This window comes from Ctenopharyngodon idella, chromosome 6 (assembly GCF_019924925.1).
Source record: "Ctenopharyngodon idella isolate HZGC_01 chromosome 6, HZGC01, whole genome shotgun sequence".
Taxonomy (NCBI): domain Eukaryota; kingdom Metazoa; phylum Chordata; class Actinopteri; order Cypriniformes; family Xenocyprididae; genus Ctenopharyngodon; species Ctenopharyngodon idella.
Window position 1 is genome coordinate 21,989,336 of NC_067225.1, and position 18,584 is coordinate 22,007,919.

An 18,584-nucleotide genomic window follows, 5' to 3' on the forward strand; every position below is an offset into this window, starting at 1 on the left:
GATGAGAAAAGGTCTTATGGGTGTGGAATGACATGAGAGTGAGTAATTAATGACAGAATTTTCATTTTTGGGTGAACTAACCCTTTAATCCTACCCAATACCTAAACTTAACAACTACCTTATTAATAAGCAGTAATTAGGGGTTTATTGAGGCAAAAGTCAAATAGTTAATGGTGAGAACTGGACCCTAATCTAAAGTGTGACCAAATAAAGTGTTAACAGATATTAAGCAGACAGTCTAATAATATACTCTTTTGACTGGTAGTTGACATGTAGTTGCAAAGTTACTAATCGTTAGTAGAATAGTAAAGTGGACTATTGAAATAAAGTGTTACTCTCAGTGACTGTCAGTGTCACTGACAGTCACTGTCCCATGACTGTCAGTGTAATTTAATGCACGATTTAAAAGTGAATTGTGCAATTTTTCAATGTGAAATTAAACTGACAAAACTACAGCCTTTATTGTTAGAGAAATGTTATGCTTTGTTGATCCTTTTCAATTACAATCATGCACCCTAGAGCCTAATGACGAGCCTGAGATGTAATTTCTCCCGCATACGTGAGATTTCACCCTCTGCTCGTACAGCTCCACTTGAAAACACTCAAGCGTTTCATGCTACTATTATAATGATGAAGCATGTCTTTAAAGCTGTTGTTTTTCAAACAGCATGTGTTCTCCATTATGCTGCCTGAGGCCAAAACAGGTTGAACATTCCTTGTTGTCAAAAAGTTCCTGGATCAGATCTGAAGAACAGATCAGCATGCTCATTCAGCTCAAATGTAAGTTCATGGCTATGTGGTCATCTGGGTGTTTTTTCAGGTAAGAACAAAAGTGATGTAATAAATACTACGTGCCATAGTTAAGGGTGGAAATGGCGGTGCAGAATGACATTATTTAAGTTCTTCATTCTTGTTAAACAGTAATGGAGACAGAACTGCACCCCTTGGGTTTGAAAAGCTACCAACATCTTGAATGCATCTGTATTGTGTTTCACATTTTAGGCCTTTTTCCCCCCTATTTTGGGTACAATTTCCAAAGGCAGCATGGAATCAATTTTTACACCGAGTTGTGGATGGGTACAGAAGTATTATTTAATTCATTTCCCCCTTCCGTCATTTTCAAAATAATCAAACCCTGCTAGAAGACCAGCATGAATATGCTTTTTAATGCTGCAGGTTTGCACCAGAACACCACCATCAGAGAGGGACTCCCCCTGTTAAGAGCTATTTATGGAAATAAAGAAATCCCAGCCCAAATAAAATATATAAAACGGTTTTGAAGTCCACAAAATTTATATTTATTAAGTTTTTTTTTTTTTTTTAATGAAAAATTCCCATGGCAACAGTGAGGATACTAATAATGATAACATGATAGAAATGGGAAATGGCAGCTGATGCACAGGGCTGACTGTGAAACTCTAATTCACAGGAGACGGAGGCTCCAAAGCCCTGAGGAACAAGGTCAGTGGACAGAACAGTTTTTCCTTTTCACAGGGGAGCAGCAGCAAGCCTTTTCCCACGCTTGGAGTGCAAATCAACAGAGGGCTGACCCTTAGATATTAGTTTGATTATAATATAATTTAAATGTTAATTAATTTAAAAAGTGATGTGCAAGCACAATAATAGTAAAGGGTTTACAGTTAACTTGCCATAAAATCACACTGCTCAGTATATTCTCAATCAGCCAGAATATTATTGATGATGCAGTCAGGAATTCAGGGAGGAACAAATGACTCAGATCTAGTGGCTGAATGTCTTTGTCATAAACACAAGTGACTTGATGGGACGAACAGTGCCTTATTTGTAACATCTTCCTGGAATAGCTTCATTTTTATCGGCACCAAGGGAATGTGTTTCTCAGCGTGTGTTCACAGAGTCCCTTAATATCCTGCTCGCAAAGGGTCATCTGAGGCTTTATCAAAAGAGTGACTGCATTCTTTTGACAAGGTTCATAGTGATTGTTTTTCACAGCCATCAGCATGTTCAATGTTCAATCATTTTTTTATGCGGTCGCTTTCAGAAATATGGAACAGAAAAATATATATATGTATATATGTGTGTGTGTGTATTTTTTTTTTTATCAATTACTAAGGTTTTCAGATCTTCAGCAGCTGTTCAATGTGCTTACATTGTGTTGTTGTTTTCATGACATGCTGGCTCATGACTGCCCCCTAATTATTATTAGACGGCTGTGGTGTCCTCTTTCTTTGGAAGATGCTGCCCTCTGCTGACAAAAATTATAAAAACCTATTCAAAATTCCCTGTTCCCAATCCTGGTTCTGGAGATCTACCTACCTGCAGAGTTCAGATCCAACCCTGATCAAACACACCTGTCTGTAATTATCAAGTTCTACTGAAGATCTTAATTAGCTGGTTCAGTTGTGTTTGATCAGGGTTGGAGCTGAACTTTGCTGGAAGGTAGATCTCCAGGAACAGGATTGGCCGCCCCTGCTATAGAGTGTCTAAAAAAGTTGGAGAAAATGACATGAATCATGCCATCTTTGCTTCATTGGTACTCAGTCCCTTAAAAAAGAACTCTTTGCACAATATAAGATTATAATATGAATATTCATGTTTTTATTATTTATTTAATTAATAAAGTAAAATGAAACAATTTAAAAGAAAATGAAATAAAATAATTTATATTTCATAATAGTTTTATTTCATGCTTTTAAAAGCCCTAATAATAACATAATCTAAAATTAAATATTTATACTATATTTATATTTCACATTATTATTAAGTGCCCTAATAATAAATCATAATAATTAAATAAAATAATATAAAACAAAAATTATTATTATTATTATTATTATTATTATTATATTTATTGTTAACAACAACAGCAAATATAATAAAATAATATAAAAAAATGCTAAATAAAATTAAATAAAATTAAATCATTATGGACTGTAAGTTTATTTTATGTTATTAAAAGCACTAATGATAACATTAAATAATTATAAAATATAAGTTTTATTTCACAATTTCACAATTTTAAAAGTCCTAGTAATAAAACAATCTAAAATTAAACATTTATACTATATTATACTATATTATATATTTCACACATTTCACATTTATTATTAAGAGCCCTAATAATAAATCGTAATAAATAAATAAAATAATATAAAACAAAAATTATTATTTTTATTCCATTTATTGTTAACAACAACAACAACAATAATATTAATAATAATAAAATAAAATGAAAAATTAAATAAAATAAAATTTATTTCATGCTTTTAAAAGGCTTAATAATAAAATTAAATAATTATATAATATTAGTATTTCACACTTTTAAAAGCCCTAGTAATAAAATATTATAAAATAAAAATAATCATTAACTATAATATAAGTATATTTCATGCATTTAAGAGGCCTAATAATAAATAAATTAAAAAATTAGACTATATTATACATATATTTCACACATTTCACATTTATTATTAAGAGTATTTTAATAATATATAAAATTATATTTATATTATATTTATATTATATTTCACATTTTTCACATTTATTACTATTATAAATCATAATAAATAAATAAAAAATATAAAACAAAAATTATGATTATTACATTTATTATTATTATATTTATTGTTAATAATAATAATCATCATCATAATAATAATAATCATAATAATACATGTGATTTATGTTTCTTGCAAACATAAGTGTAATTTATGTAAAATTGTGTATTTATGCAGTTGTAATTTATCCTGTGACACAACAGTCCTGTTGCCGTGTTGATGCTGATCTCCCACTAGGAGGCAATGTTGCGTAAATAATTACAAGTAGGAACTAAAGCAGGTTGAAATTCCTCTACCTCTAAATAAAATAAAAAAATATATATAAGCCAAATGCTAATTAAGGACTGTCATATTCATTGCACTGACATATCTTGATAAATACGGGAAAAGCTTCATCAAGGTGAAGTATATTGTCACTTGCTGCTGCTTGTGCGTCAGAGTTCTCTTTACACGAGGGCTTAGCATTGAGGCATCACTGCATCTGGCTGTAGTGTGATGGCTGTGGGGGATGTTACTGACCTTGATGCTGCTGTCTGACTCATCACTCATCACGCGCACTGTTTTATTGAAGATTTCTATAGACGTGGGCCAACAAACAACACAAAATTTGTTTTGAGGTCGGATGTACTGTAAGTCTGTGAATGGGCCTGTTAATGCTGGCTCTCACTTCTGACGAACAAGGTGGTAGGTTTACGGATCTAATTAAACACAGACGTACAGTCATTCAGAACCAATGTTTGGTTCTTACGTTTATAGATCCTACTATCACACATTCAGTATTGCTTGCAAAGGACAAAAATGATGAAGTACAGCTGTAAAAGTCAAAGGAGGAAATCACCCTCTCTGAATGCATTAAAGGGGTCATATAATGCCACTTTTACAAGATGTAGAATAGTCTGTCTCCACAGTGTGTATTTGAAGTTTTAGCTCAAAATACCCCACAGATCATTTTTTATAGCATGTTAAATTTATCACTTTTTGAGGGTGAGCAAAAACGCTTCGTTTTTGTGTGTGTCCCTTTAAATGCAAATGAGCTGCTGCTCCTAAAAAGAGGGCGGAGTTTCAAGAGCTCTTGTTAGCAGCACTAGCAACTCCGATTACCTCACGCAGACTCAGTGAAAATTTCAGAAACTGTTCAGCCTTTTAAGTTACAATGATAGAGAGACTCAAGAAGAAGGGACAACATGTAGAATGCAACAGGACGTTTCTGAATGGTTAGTTGATGAATTTATGTAACTGATGTGGAGTTAACTACCTTAACGTCACTGATTAGCATATTCTGTCATGATAATTTATAAATCGCTTGTGTGGGAACTGTTGTAAGATGCCTTCAGAGACAGAGAATATATGCTGCATGAAGATAGAAGAGGAATAGTTTAGTTTAATTACGGTTATAACTTATGTTGTCTTCATGCTTTTATGACATGCTATTGCATTTGTGTTGGCCTAACCCTTTTGTTGCGTGTTCTTGGGGGCAAAGTTTATGTAAATTTTAGGGTTGGTGATGTCACTAACCTGGGAAGAAGCTTGTTGTAGTCCTTAAAAAGTGATTATATATATATATATATATATATATATATATATATAAAATTTTAGTATCATTTATATAGGCTACTATTATAGATTTGGTTAAAATATTAAATTAAATGTTATTTTTATATTTTTGTTTTCGTTTTAATTTTAGTTAAAGTTTTAGTAATTTTGTTGTGTTTTTGTCATTTTACTATTACTAGCAAATTTAATTAATTCTTTAATTAAGTGTTAGTTTTTAGTCATTTAAGTACTTAAAAAAAACAAAAATAAAAAAAAGTTTCCTTGGCAAATAGCTTATTTCTTTACTCTCCATGTTGGGTGTTTGTGGAACGTAAACCCTAATAGCTCACTGAGGCTCTTGCGTAACATTTTAGCCCTTGCAATTTATCTTTTTATAATAAAAATCACCCTGTTTGAGATCAAATTACTATGAGAACGCAAAACTCAAGTACATGTAGCCCATCTTTAATCAACAGGACCATCCATCTGATGCGCTTGGTTCTAATGTTGTGTTGAATATATGGTGTATATATCTACTGGACCATCATCTAGCCCCCATTTGGCTGATGAAATTAAAATATTCAGCCACTGTGAATGTTTCAGTGTAGAATCATATTTCGTCAACAAATTGTGATTGATTTTGTGGATCAATAATAATATTCATGCGATTACTGTCTAGGCGATGTTATAGTTCAATGCACAGCAAGCAATGTCATGATTTACAAATACTTATCAAACAACGGCTCTCAGACATCCTTCTTTTATTTCATTACATGTGTTAGCAAACACAAAGGCTAACAAATTTTTATGGCTGCTCGTTATCAAATGTATTTCCTCTTTCTGAACTCCAGTATTTGATTTTCTGACTGGGTGATGAACTTTCTCATTACTGTCGGCAGGAACGATGTGGTTTAATCTTGAGCTGAGAGAGTCATGTGGACAGATTTGCAACCGGGCCCAAACAGTTGCCTTGGCAACTGTGTAAACCTACACTTCAGGCTGCTCGTTGCTTGTGGGCATTGATGGTTAAATATGAAACACAAGCTCAGTCTGGCCAGTCATGTGCATAACAAGCCTGTTTTCCTCATAGTGGTGAAGCATCTGTGATATATCTGCGCACTGGGGCCTTACATTTTCGCTCTGTCCACATTGAATAAAAACAGCCTTTTTTTTCTTTTTCTTTTTTTTTGTCAAAACAAACATGCTATTTAGATTTGTGTCTAATATGACCCATAAACTGTAAAAAATCACACACACACACAAAATGTGAAAGCACATTATTTCTTTAATGTCAAAGTTTTACTAAATTGAATTGAACATTTATTTAACAAAAAAACACTTATAAAACTGAAATAACTTAAAATAAATAGTTAGCACACCAACTTTTAACATTCTGTGCCTCATAGCACCCCAGGCAGATTGTCACTTACATGGTGCTACCTTGGTATCACCATTTTTTTTAATTTTTAAAACCATGTTTTTTCATGATGGTTTTCATTATATTATTTTATTCTTTAAATTAAGATACCATCACTGTACCATGGTACCTTTATTTTGATAGTTCACTTTAGACATTCTACAATCTATAAGTGACTGCAACTACATGTCAACTAACTCTCATTAGAGTATTAATAGACTGTGGTAGACTATTAGTAGACTGAGGTTAGGTTTTAGGGTTCGGGTTAGTAGAATAAGTTGACATGTAATTTCAAAGTTACTTATAATCAGTAGAATGTCTGTTGTGGGACCATCAAAATAAAGTGTTAGCAGATATTAAGCAGACGGTCTACTAATACTCTAATGACAGTTAGTTGACATGTAGTTGCAAAGTAATGTATAGTTAGTAGAATGTTTAAAGTGGACTATCAATTTACTTAAAAAAGGATAAATAAATCAAGTAAATGAATGCATTAAATAACCAAAAACACTTTTCTCCATTCTATAAACTTTACAAAATACATAATTTGCTGAAAGTATGCTATGTGCTTTGTGGCCCATGCATACTTCAGTAGAGTCCATCAGCATCTCTTTTGTGCCGAGTACAGGTATACGTGCAGATGCAACTCTCTCCACCAGTAGCTCTGCTGTTCCCTCTTTTGGACAATATTAAAGGGGTCTGGGAATGCAGTGATAAAATCTGATTCCATTAACATGGTTCTCTTCATCTCATGGCACTCCGACTGCCTCAAGCAGCCTTTTTAGGATCCGCACCGGTCCCTTCCACTTCTTGCCGAGCGTCCATCTTTTCTAGAGCCAAAATGCGCCTATGCTTTTCATTTTGGTTCTTCTTCTTCATGTGGTGGTTTGATTGCAATGGCCTTTTTGGATTTCGCCTTGGCGCTCTTCACCTTGAGCTGGTTGACTAGATTTCGGTAGGCGGCGGATCGGAGGAATCGTGGGTAACAGTCCTTTTCCATGAGAATATAGATGCGGTACTGGGCCATATCGAAGCAGGATGCCGTGGGGCTTTGCAAGTTGGCTTGAGTGATGTCTCGAGTCTCATAGTCAATGTTAACCTGAAAGCAAACAGGAAGTGAATTCAAATATCCACAATATACCATATATATAAAAAGTGGTATGTTTTTGGAATTTACTAGCAATTTCTGAATGAAAATTGTTTCTACACCAAATTTGTTTCAGTGTAAGAATGATACTGCAGGATATGGTGATTCATTTCATGCCTTTACCTCTCTAGGAGCTTCACTTCCGATGAACTCCTCGTAGATCCTCTTTGCTTTGGATGGCATCTTAGTCGCAGACTTTGTGCTTTTGAAGTCCTCACAGGCCAGGTAGAAAGCAATGTTTTCTTCACTAAACTCAGACACCAGGAAAGATCTAAAGGCATATAGTCCATCTGAAATGGGGTTAGAGAGAAAGGATTAGTTGTGTAACGTGTCTCATCAGATTAAAGCCCCCCACGCAGACACATCTGTGCACTGCAGCCCCATTTCCATCTTCTAAATTTAAACCATAGTATAACGGAAACATCTTTTTTTTATGTTATATTGTCATAATGCCATAATTTTTCTATATCATAGTTGTGCCATTTAGTCATTATAATTTGCTTTACCTCATAACCTTTAAATTGTAAAACGGTTTCTAAATCTGTAAAATCTTTAACTATACACAATGTGAACTTACGTTTGCTGGACAGGAGCTTCTCAAAAGACTCTTTCCACATCAGACACTCCTCCAAGGTCAACCTGCAAAGATGTCAGCCAGTCAGAATAGAAACAGTAGGCGACTATACACTCTTTATCATGCAAAAAGAAACATGTTATGAAACAAGCAGGAGCCAGTGAATTCAATAACTGCACTTACCTCGGTTTTCTATATCTGCATAGGCTGCTCAAGTCTTGCCTCTGCAGAAATCCACCTACGCATGCTTTTAATCTTTTGGCCCTGATGATTAAAAAAAACCCTTTATTTAATACACAGCATATGTACGCTTTTGTAATATATGCGATTCTTACAACAGGATTTAAAAAAGCCCTTACTGATATTATATAAAAAAGTAGAGGTTTAAGCATTCAAATGATTTGGCATGCATAAATTATTAAGACAAAAAACACATGAAAAATGGCAATATGAGCATCATACCTTTCCAGGCAAGTGTTTGACAGCCCTGTTATTCCTCTGCACATTGTAAAGCCAGAGGGGAAATAAACATCCATTGCGCAGTAAGGTCTCTAAGAAAAATTTATCAGCAGTGTGTCTGCAGAGAGGGAAGAGGGAGTTTATATAGAGCAGGAAGCGGAGCGTCATCTCTCCTTTCAGCCAATCATAATCAAGTCCTCTCTACACTAATGTACTGTGTACTGTGCATTTGTGTATGTGAAATGTCAGGAAAGTCCACAGTGATGGTAATGTTCACAAGTGTGGTCAATGTAAGTGCTCCAATTTAAGTCATTTTAGTGTCCTTTTGCACTGCTCACACACTGTTCCAGAAATATAATTATTTGAAAAGCATAAATAAAAACAATGCCCCCAACTCTGAATCTTTAGAGGGATGTTGGTAGAGAGTCGTGCAGTACGTGACTTGCCAGAAATGTCTTTTCCTGTATATGATTTTGGTGGTCTCTATTTATGTTCATCACATAGACAAAACAATAAAAGATTATGGAAATACAGTTGGCTTAAAAAAAATCTTGTCAAAAAAGCTACAAATCTCTTGTTCAGTTCATTTTTTGTTTTTTTCTTCAATTAGCAACACAGGAAATGTTTGCCTTATCATGCACTGTTGTAAACGAGTGATTGACTAATGAATATGGCAACATGAAGATGTTTTTAATTTTTAAAATATATTTTATATACTTTAAAGCTGCAGTCCGTAACTTGTTTTGGTTAAAAATTATCCAAAAGTCAATTTTTGGTTGTACATAACCAGCCAGTGTTCAAAACTATCTCCTTACTTTAGCCCGATTAACAACGGTAAGCTTGTAATAATGTTTTCTAATTCGGGTGGTACTGGTAGGTTTCTGCGGGAAATTTGAGCATGCCGCCATTCGTCTTTGCGTCATTATGTCACGTCTGTTTACATGAAGAAGGAGTCCCAGCTAGTAGGCTAAATGGCATGTGGAGGATGCTGCCGGCGGAGGATCATTTATAGCCTTTTCTCACAGCAGCTGCAATAGTTAAACTTATCATTTTGATGGAGGATTGTAATCCAGAAAGGTCCAAATGACATTCATTAGTGACAACTGGATTAACCTATAGTCAAAAGCAAAAGACTTCGGACTGCGGAGTGGCTATAGAAATTGAAATCTACAAGTAATGCTAACGCACACTAAATACACATAGTGCTGGTGTTGTTAACATTAACAGTTTGAGAACAAAATATAATAATAATAATTTGCACGGTTTGATGTGATCCGAGCTAAGCGATCGTTAGATTTAATCACCATTGGCAGCGCAATTTATTGTAATGCTTTTTTTCTCAGTCGGTCAGAACAAAAGTGGCAGACATGTTACTTACTTGTTCAGATGACATTTTCCGGTGAAAATTCTTATTTTGGTCATACTTCCAGTACGTAGAATCTGTGATTCTGAAGTACAGTATCAACACCGATATGGTGACTGACAGCAAACATTAGATTCATCTGTGCTAAGGAGCCGTGCCAATGCACAACCCACGTAAAGATGATAATTCCGCAAATAACTGCAATTGCAGGTTTCAAACAGAGATGGCGACAAAGAGGCAAAACTTACGGACTGCAGCTTTAAAGAGGCTAAATGTAGAATTCTGAAAGCCTTGTTATAATTGTGACACCAGTGGCCGTTAAGTGAACTGCAGCCGGCAACTTATTGCTCTTGCTCGTGTTCGCACTCATGCACACCTAACGTACAAGAGACTGAGCGCGATTCAAGGCCCAGATATACTAACATTGAAGTTCTTTTTTGTTCTTTGCTTAAAGGTAAAAAGTTGGAAATACCTTTGCAGCGAACATTCCAACGCTGTCCACGCTGTTGAGAGCAACGTTTAGATGAATATGTAAATATGTTTTGCGCGCTTTCCTCTCAATAACAAAATAAACACACAACAAATATGACAGTGGTGAGAAAGCGGCAGTTAAAAAAGGATCTAGTGATGTGGATATGTTTGCAACAGCTCTGCGATTCACCGCCATTATTTCGACAGATGAGGTAATGAGATAAAATTACACAGTTATGACTGTTTGATTATAAAGTATATTTGAGACTATAAACTATAGATCTGGCTATGTGAGACTGTTTGAATTAACACCTTTTCTTTGCATGACACATTGAAATTACAGTACAGAATAGCTCTTTTGGCATTATCCTGTATAGGCATTTATTTCATGTGACATTAAATGGAAGACAGGTTCTCAGGAGCGCACTTAACTGTCACATCCTTTGGATTGGATTGGTCCTTCACATAAAATCAGTCTCAAAGAAAACTAAAGAAGTCGGGGAAGGTCTTAAAAGTTAAGTTTCGTTACAAGCTGTTCACACATTGGCAATGCAAAAAGCGATTAATACATGGAAATTCTTACATATGGCCCATTTAATAAAGTAAAAAGATGAGCTATGAACTACATAACAAACAACTAACAGTGATGATACATTTCCTAGTATTATCTGTAAATCAGAAAATACTGATCTCTGCCTCAAGCATGAACCTCACTGAACATGGGCATGACCGTCACTTGCTTTCAAATGTTCTTAAAATAAAAAAGGCTTTTCTGTGGGCATTGTAATGTTTGTTAGACTACAGTTGGGTAAACTTTCTGAATGTATGGTCTTGCCTTAGTACCTTATTGAAAGATATTGCATTGAATATTATGCAATATATAGATTTTCAAATTAATGTTGTTTAGTTATTTTTAGTAACTTGCTGATTAAACTAGTAGTTGTAAACCAGTACCTCACGTCCTAAACTGTTGTATGATGTGACACAATCACAATCAGAACATATTTGTTGTTTATAGAGAATATTTTCTGCTTTCATCATAAGTTTAATAAAGTTATACATCTCGCTTCATTGATCCACAAGCCGAGTCAGGACAGCTGTACCTAACTTGATCAAGCTGTGCTCAGAATGAGGAACATTTGATTAGGTTTAATATCCCAGAATGATATACCTGAGGGAATCCCATCTTGGATCAATAACTTATGATGTCATCAGACATCAAGGTCTTTCTCTCACCCAACATGACACTCGGGATATAAAAGACCACAAATCTGGTTGAATGAGGACAAGGGAACTTCTGCATCAGTTGGCCTTGAGATCTCTGCGTCTGCTCTTCACTTTCAGCCCACTGCCTGGAAGCAATTTTTCAGAGACATGGAAGACATGCAGAGGGGTAATCTTGTTGTTCACAGCTTCTTTTTCTTTCTTACAGATAATATGCCTCGCATAAGGACAATTACACCATCACTGAGAAGTTTCCATGAGTAGAGCAGGATGAAACCCTTTTGCTAGGTCTCTTCATAGAGATGGCAGTGGGTGTCCCACTGCTGCACCATGAGAACAGGAAATGGAGAAGGTGCAATTGAGAGGAAGCACCTTATATGACACGGTCAATCAATCTTACCTCAGGGTGCTGCTAACTTTTTCATGTTAAAGGTACAGTAAGCGAAAACACTCCCCTCCCTTCATTGCTCCGCCCCCAAAACGCACAAACAAGCAATGCAAGAGTGGATGTCTCTTTATCATACTAGAAGCTAAGCAATATAATGCTTTGCGAAAAATAAGGTGAAGATGATGAACAAGGAAGAATAAAAAATGAACATACAGTACACAAGTATATACAAGCAAGAGTTCGTTGTTTGTCGCCAGCAGCACACACTCAAAACCAATATTTCTCACGTATGGAGCAGAAATAATGCAACCTCTGCGTCCATTTTCAGGCCTTCCTGCTTAGGTCTCTCCGGAGCTGGAAAGCTTTTCTAATATTAATGTGGGTCTTAAAGCTCTTGCCTGATCATAACCCTTCTTTTTCCAGTGATATTCCTCTGACTTTTTATAATGTCTCTCAGCCATCTCTCTTTCTACAGTCTTTCTTTAAATGTCCATCTTGCTCACTCTATCTCCTCCCCCATCATGATTGTATATGCCCCCTACTGTTGATTGATTACAAATGTGTTGTGGTGCTCGGTCCAATCAACTTTCAACAGCCTTTTTTTAGAAATTGCTTACTGCACCTTTAATGAAGAGATAACACATGACACAATGATCAAAGTACATTCATCACATATTTCTTTCTGATTTTAAAATTATTTTAGGATGTCAGGATGGAAAGCACCATCCTCTTTATTTTAACATAAGAGTTACAGAAACACTGGGAAAGTAGGCCATAAAGGCATCTGTAACCAAAGCCATCTTCTTCAGACCGTGACTTCTGTGTCCTCCAAATGACAGAATTATCATGATAAGAACGAGTCATCCTTGAACAAAGGATACTTGTTTTATTGGAATGTTGCATATTTTTAGTCCTAGTTTGCATTTTTCCATCACTCATGATCATTTTCTATTTCAAATGATAAAGTCCAAACAGTATATATATATTTGAAGGGTGTTCTTTAAATATTTCAATTGTGCGGTATTAATGTAATCATTAAATTATATTAGAGCATTCTTTTACAAAAAATCTTCAATTCTAATCAAATCATTAGTCCAATCCTCAACTGAAATCAGACACACAACTCTTTTAATTCCTTGAAAACAAAAAAGTTAAAAGTTCCAGTAATTATACTTGAAATACAGAAATTTGTCCAAACTTCTCATGATTTATTATACTATTTTTCATGACAAGATGACAATATCTGCTTAATTTATGATTATGAGCTAAATGTTAAGTGTAATTTTATACAATAGACAAATATTATATACACTCAGTGCAAATTGTGAAATCATGTACTGTATTTGCCATTATATTATGTTCACTCAGAACCTTGAATAAAAGCACACTAATATTTCTAGCTCACTTGTTATGCTACGATTAGTTTCCTGGCAGTATGGGGAGAAAAAACAACACACTCACAGCACAGTGCAAATCTCTCACTCGAGGTTCCTGTCAGCTGTAATGCTCCTAAGGTGTTATGAATTAGCCCTGACACTCAGTGAGTGGGGATTTTGTCCGGGAATCCACCTACATCAGCTTATTATTGGAAAAGGCCAGGCCTGTGATGATTCCTGGCATTACTGTTTTGAAAACCTTGAGTATTGGCTAGTATTCACAAAACACTTACAGTACACTTATAGTATTAGAACAGTTTAATAATGAAACCGTGCAAGGCCTTACATGCTACATGCTCAGTTTATCCTCATTTCAAATACAAACCCGATTCCAAAAAAGTTGGGACGCTGTACAAATTTTGAATAAAAAAGGAATGCAATGATGTGGAAGTTTCAAATTTCAATATTTTATTCAGAATACAACATAAATGACATATCAAATGTTTAAACTGAGAAAATGTATCATTTTAAGGGAAAAATAAGTTGATTTTAAATTTCATGGCATCAACACATCTCAAAAAAGTTGGGACAAGGCCATGTTTATCACTGTGTGTTATCCCCTCTTCTTTTTATAACAGTCTGCAAACATCTGGGGACTGAGGAGACAAGTTGCTCAAGTTTAGGAATAGGAATGTTGTCCCATTCTTGTCTAGTACAGGCTTCTAGTTGCTCAACTGTCTTAGGTCTTCTTTGTCGCATCTTCCTCTTTATGATGCGCCAAATGTTTTCTATGGGTGAAAGATCTGGACTGCAGGCTGGCCATTTCAGTACCCGGATCCTTCTTCTACGCAGCCATGATGTTGTAATTGATGCAGTATGTGGTCTGGCATTGTCATGTTGGAAAATGCAAGGTCTTCCCTGAAAGAGACGACGTCTGGATGGAGCATATGTTGTTCTAGAACTTGGATATACCTTCAGCATTGATGGTGCCTTTCCAGATGTGTAAGCTGCCCATGCCACACGCACTCATGCAACCCCATACCATCAGAGATGCAGGCTTCTGAACTGAGCGCTGATAACAACTTGGGTTGTCCTTGTCCTCTTTAGTCCGGATGACATGGCATCCCAGTTTTCCAAAAAGAACTTCAAATTTTTATTCGTCTGACCACAGAACAGTTTTCCACTTTGCCACAGTCCATTTTAAATGAGCCTTGGCCCAGAGAAAACGCCTGCGCTTCTGGATCATGTTTAGATATGGCTTCTTTTTTGACCTATAGAGTTTTAGCCGGCAATGGCGAATGGCACGGTGGATTGTGTTCACCGACAATATTTTCTGGAAGTATTACTGAGCCCATGTTGTGATTTCCATTACAGTAGCATTCCTGTATGTGATGCAGTGCCGTCTAAGGGCCCGAAGATCACGGGCATCCAGTATGGTTTTCCGGCCTTGACCCTTATGCACAGAGATTGTTCCAAATTCTCTGAATCTCTGGATGATATTATGCACTGTAGATGATGATAACTTCATAACTGAGAAACTCCTTTCTGATATTGCGCCACTATTTTTCGCCGCAGCATTGGTGATCCTCTGCCCATCTTGACTTCTGAGAGACACTGCCACTCTGAGAGGCTCCTTTTATACCCAATCATGTTGCCAATTGACCTAATAAGTTGCAAATTGGTCCTCCAGCTGTTCCTTATATGTACATTTAACTTTTCTGGCCTCTTATTGCTACCTGTCCCAACTTTTTTGGAATGTGTAGCTCTCATGAAATCCAAAATGAGCCAAAATTTGGCATGACATTTCAAAATGTCTCACTTTCAACATTTGATATGTTATCTATATTCTATTGTGAATAAAATATAAGTTTATGAGATTTGTAAATTATTGCATTCCTTTTTTATTCACAATTTGTACAGTGTCCCAACTTTTTTGGAATCGGGTTTGTACACTACATATGATATTACCAGAAAATGTCGGCTGTTGGTATAGGTACGTACACAATATATTTTTTTTATGGGCCAGGAAAAGTTCCAGTTAAGATTTTACACCTCAGTTAAAATTAAAAGGGTGGTTGATTATGATTTCACTTTTTTAAATTTAGTTCAAAATTTAAAATTCAAAGCAAAGCGAGATATTTTCTTTTAAAGAATTCTCTGTTTAAGGACTACAACAAACAGACGGAAGGGACTACAACGAGCTTCTTCCCGGGTTGGTGGCATCACTAACCGTAAAATTTACATAAACCCTGCCCCCCAGAACATGCAGAAAAAGGGTGAGGCCATGTTATTGCACTACAAAACATAACACAAATGCAATAGCATGTCATAAAAGCATGATGACAACATAAGTTAAAACCATAATTAAACTAAACTATACCTGTTCTATCTTCATGCAGTATATTCTCTGGCTCTGAAGGCATCTTACAACAGTTCCCACACAAGCGATTATAGATTATCATAACAGAATATGCTAATTAATGACTTTAAGATAGTTAACTCCACATACATAAATTCATCAACTAACCGTTCAGAAATGTCCTATTGCATTCTACATGTTGTCACTTTTTCTTGAGTCTCTCCATCATTGTCCGACTCCGGTTTGAACATAAAAGGCTGAACAGTTTCTGACATTTTCAGTGAGTCTGCAGCCTATTTGCTAATCTTCAGCATGTTTTACACTAAACAATACATTCGTTAGGAACTATATGTAGATTTTATCTTGATAATAATGTATTTTTTTAAGAGAAGGCAGACTAGGGAATGTTGCGACTGATGTCACTGCCATTACACAATAGGCTGAGAGGTGAGCACGTGATTAAGTTAGCTGTTACGCTTTCTCCAATGGTAAGAGATACAGACCCTCTCATCTCCCTATAATATACAATCTCTGACTCCGCCCTCTGCTAGGGAGCAGCAGCTCATTTGCATTTAAAGGGACACACACAAAAACGGAGCGTATTTGCTCACCCTCAAAAAGTGACAAATTTAACATGCTATAAAAAATGATCTGTAGGGTATTTTGAGCTAAAACTTAACATACACACTCTGGGGACATCAGAGACTTATTTTACATCTTGTAAAAGTGGCATTATATGACCCCTTTAATAGTTTGTTTAATATAAAATTGCAGGTTATCTTACTGAAAATGTCATATTGATACTAGCCATGGACATTTACATTAATTTAATTATTTAACCTTTAAATTTAAATTATTTAATTGAACTATATTTAACATTATATTTAACAACAGCTCAACAATGAATGATTGTTTGCTCAGTGCAAAAATAACCATTATGACACATTTTCCCCTAATAACCATGCTATTCAAATGAATGAATGAATGAATGAATAATTTATGTGAATTGTGAATTGATTAAAAAATTACTAAGTAATGGCACAGGTTTCTGTGATTTAATCATGATTAATCACACCTACATTAAAATTTATAATCATAAATGTAATATATTTATATATTTATAATATATAATAAATATATTGAATCCTCAAATTAATGTAGAATCTCCATAAAAAAGTAATTTTAATTATTAATAATTGAATAGTAACTTTTTACTAAGTACTATCAAGGCTACTGCCAATACTAATACCTTTTTAAAATGGATTTTCTCCCAAACGTAGAGGATAAAATGAGTAACTGTGGCTATTCAACAAACGGTTTCCAGTATTCAAACTGCAAATTATCAGACTACTGTTTTTGTTTAGATCTATCATTAACAACAATCACAGAATATAATCAGTCTTACAGCAACTTATCATTTCATGAACTGATGGATGGATTTAGCTTTGCTAACATATAAATAAGCAAATCTTAATAAAAATGTCAATGTTTTAAAATATCAAATACAAATTTGCAGTCATCTGGAGGTTATGAAGTATATCCCATTTTTATTGCTTTTATGTTTTTATAATTCTTGTTAACAACAAGGGCCTGTTCTGGAGAAAATGCACTGATTTTCAGCTGTTTGTCGCAGTGCTTCACATTTTCTTTCAACAATGAAAGCAAATGCTCATCTGGTGAGAAGCACGTCCTGATTTTGCAGAGGTGGATGCATGGGTCAACATATTTTGTTGATCCTGGAACAACATCAACCAACCAATCAGATTTGAGGGACAAGTTTACAGTTTGTCAAGTTTAGGCTTATAACCAATGTTAGGTGATTCTACATCAGTGTTATTCACCTATCATTTCCCTCTGATTTTAGGGATGACTTATGGGTATGGTTAGGATTACATTTTCGGACAGGAATGTTGTTCCAGGAACATATTGCACTTGATGAAATCAGGTTCTGCACACCGCACAAGGATCATAATTATTGCCATACTAGGCTACACAAGAAAACACACGCCATATCTTTTCATCATTACCTCTAAACAAGCAGCAGCAAATGCATTCAGCTGTAATGGTGAGTTTTAGAAAGATCATTTTGACAATTTGAACAATGGAATTCTTAAAGAAAGAGAAGAGGCTGTAATTAACCTGAGCTCCCACCTGAATGGTTCCGCGACTTCTCCCATGGTAACAGGGCCTTTACATTGCTTTGATAGGGAGGCATGTGTCTGAAGCTTGTGAATATATTCGCGATGCCTCCAGGGAGGACTTTGCCCCAGGCCAGCAGATGTTCTCTCTGTCTTAAACAGTGTTCAGGGAGCACTGATCTGAAGGGGTGGAAGATCTAATTATTCCATCTGGGCTATAGCCCTTGGAAGAAACCAAATTAGCCAAGGGCTTCACATCTGTGTGCTGAAGAGCTTTTATAACATTTACAATCTGTCTGAGGTCATTTGTACCTATTTATTCTACAGTAATTTATTATGCCATACTGTAAAAAGTAGCAACATGTAATTGTTTTCTTAAAGGGGTAATTTACCGCTGGCAAAATCAACTCTCAATAAAACTCTGGCTATGCAGTAGAAAGACAAAACAAAAAAAAAAAAAAGTGTTTGAAGTCGTGCTACCTGACTAGAGAAAACACGGAAAAAGGGCTGTTGTCTTCCCTTTTGCCAAATAGGTAAGAAAACTTGAACACCTGTAATGCACTGGGCATGTTGCCGTCCAAGGCCACTCCCAGTGTGCT

General features: G+C 35.4%; 1 protein-coding gene across 1 annotated transcript; it reads right to left on the bottom strand.

The window, feature by feature from the left end:
* Positions 1-6,334: 6,334 nt before the first annotated feature.
* rgs16 (regulator of G protein signaling 16) lies at positions 6,335-8,816 on the bottom strand. Its single transcript, XM_051896978.1, has 5 exons — positions 8,670-8,816; positions 8,391-8,471; positions 8,211-8,272; positions 7,757-7,923; positions 6,335-7,585 (listed from the first exon to the last, which is right to left on the bottom strand). Exons 1-5 carry the CDS (start codon positions 8,741-8,743, stop codon positions 7,343-7,345), a joined length of 627 nt encoding a protein of 208 aa, XP_051752938.1. The 5' UTR covers positions 8,744-8,816; the 3' UTR covers positions 6,335-7,342.
* Positions 8,817-18,584: the final 9,768 nt, after the last annotated feature.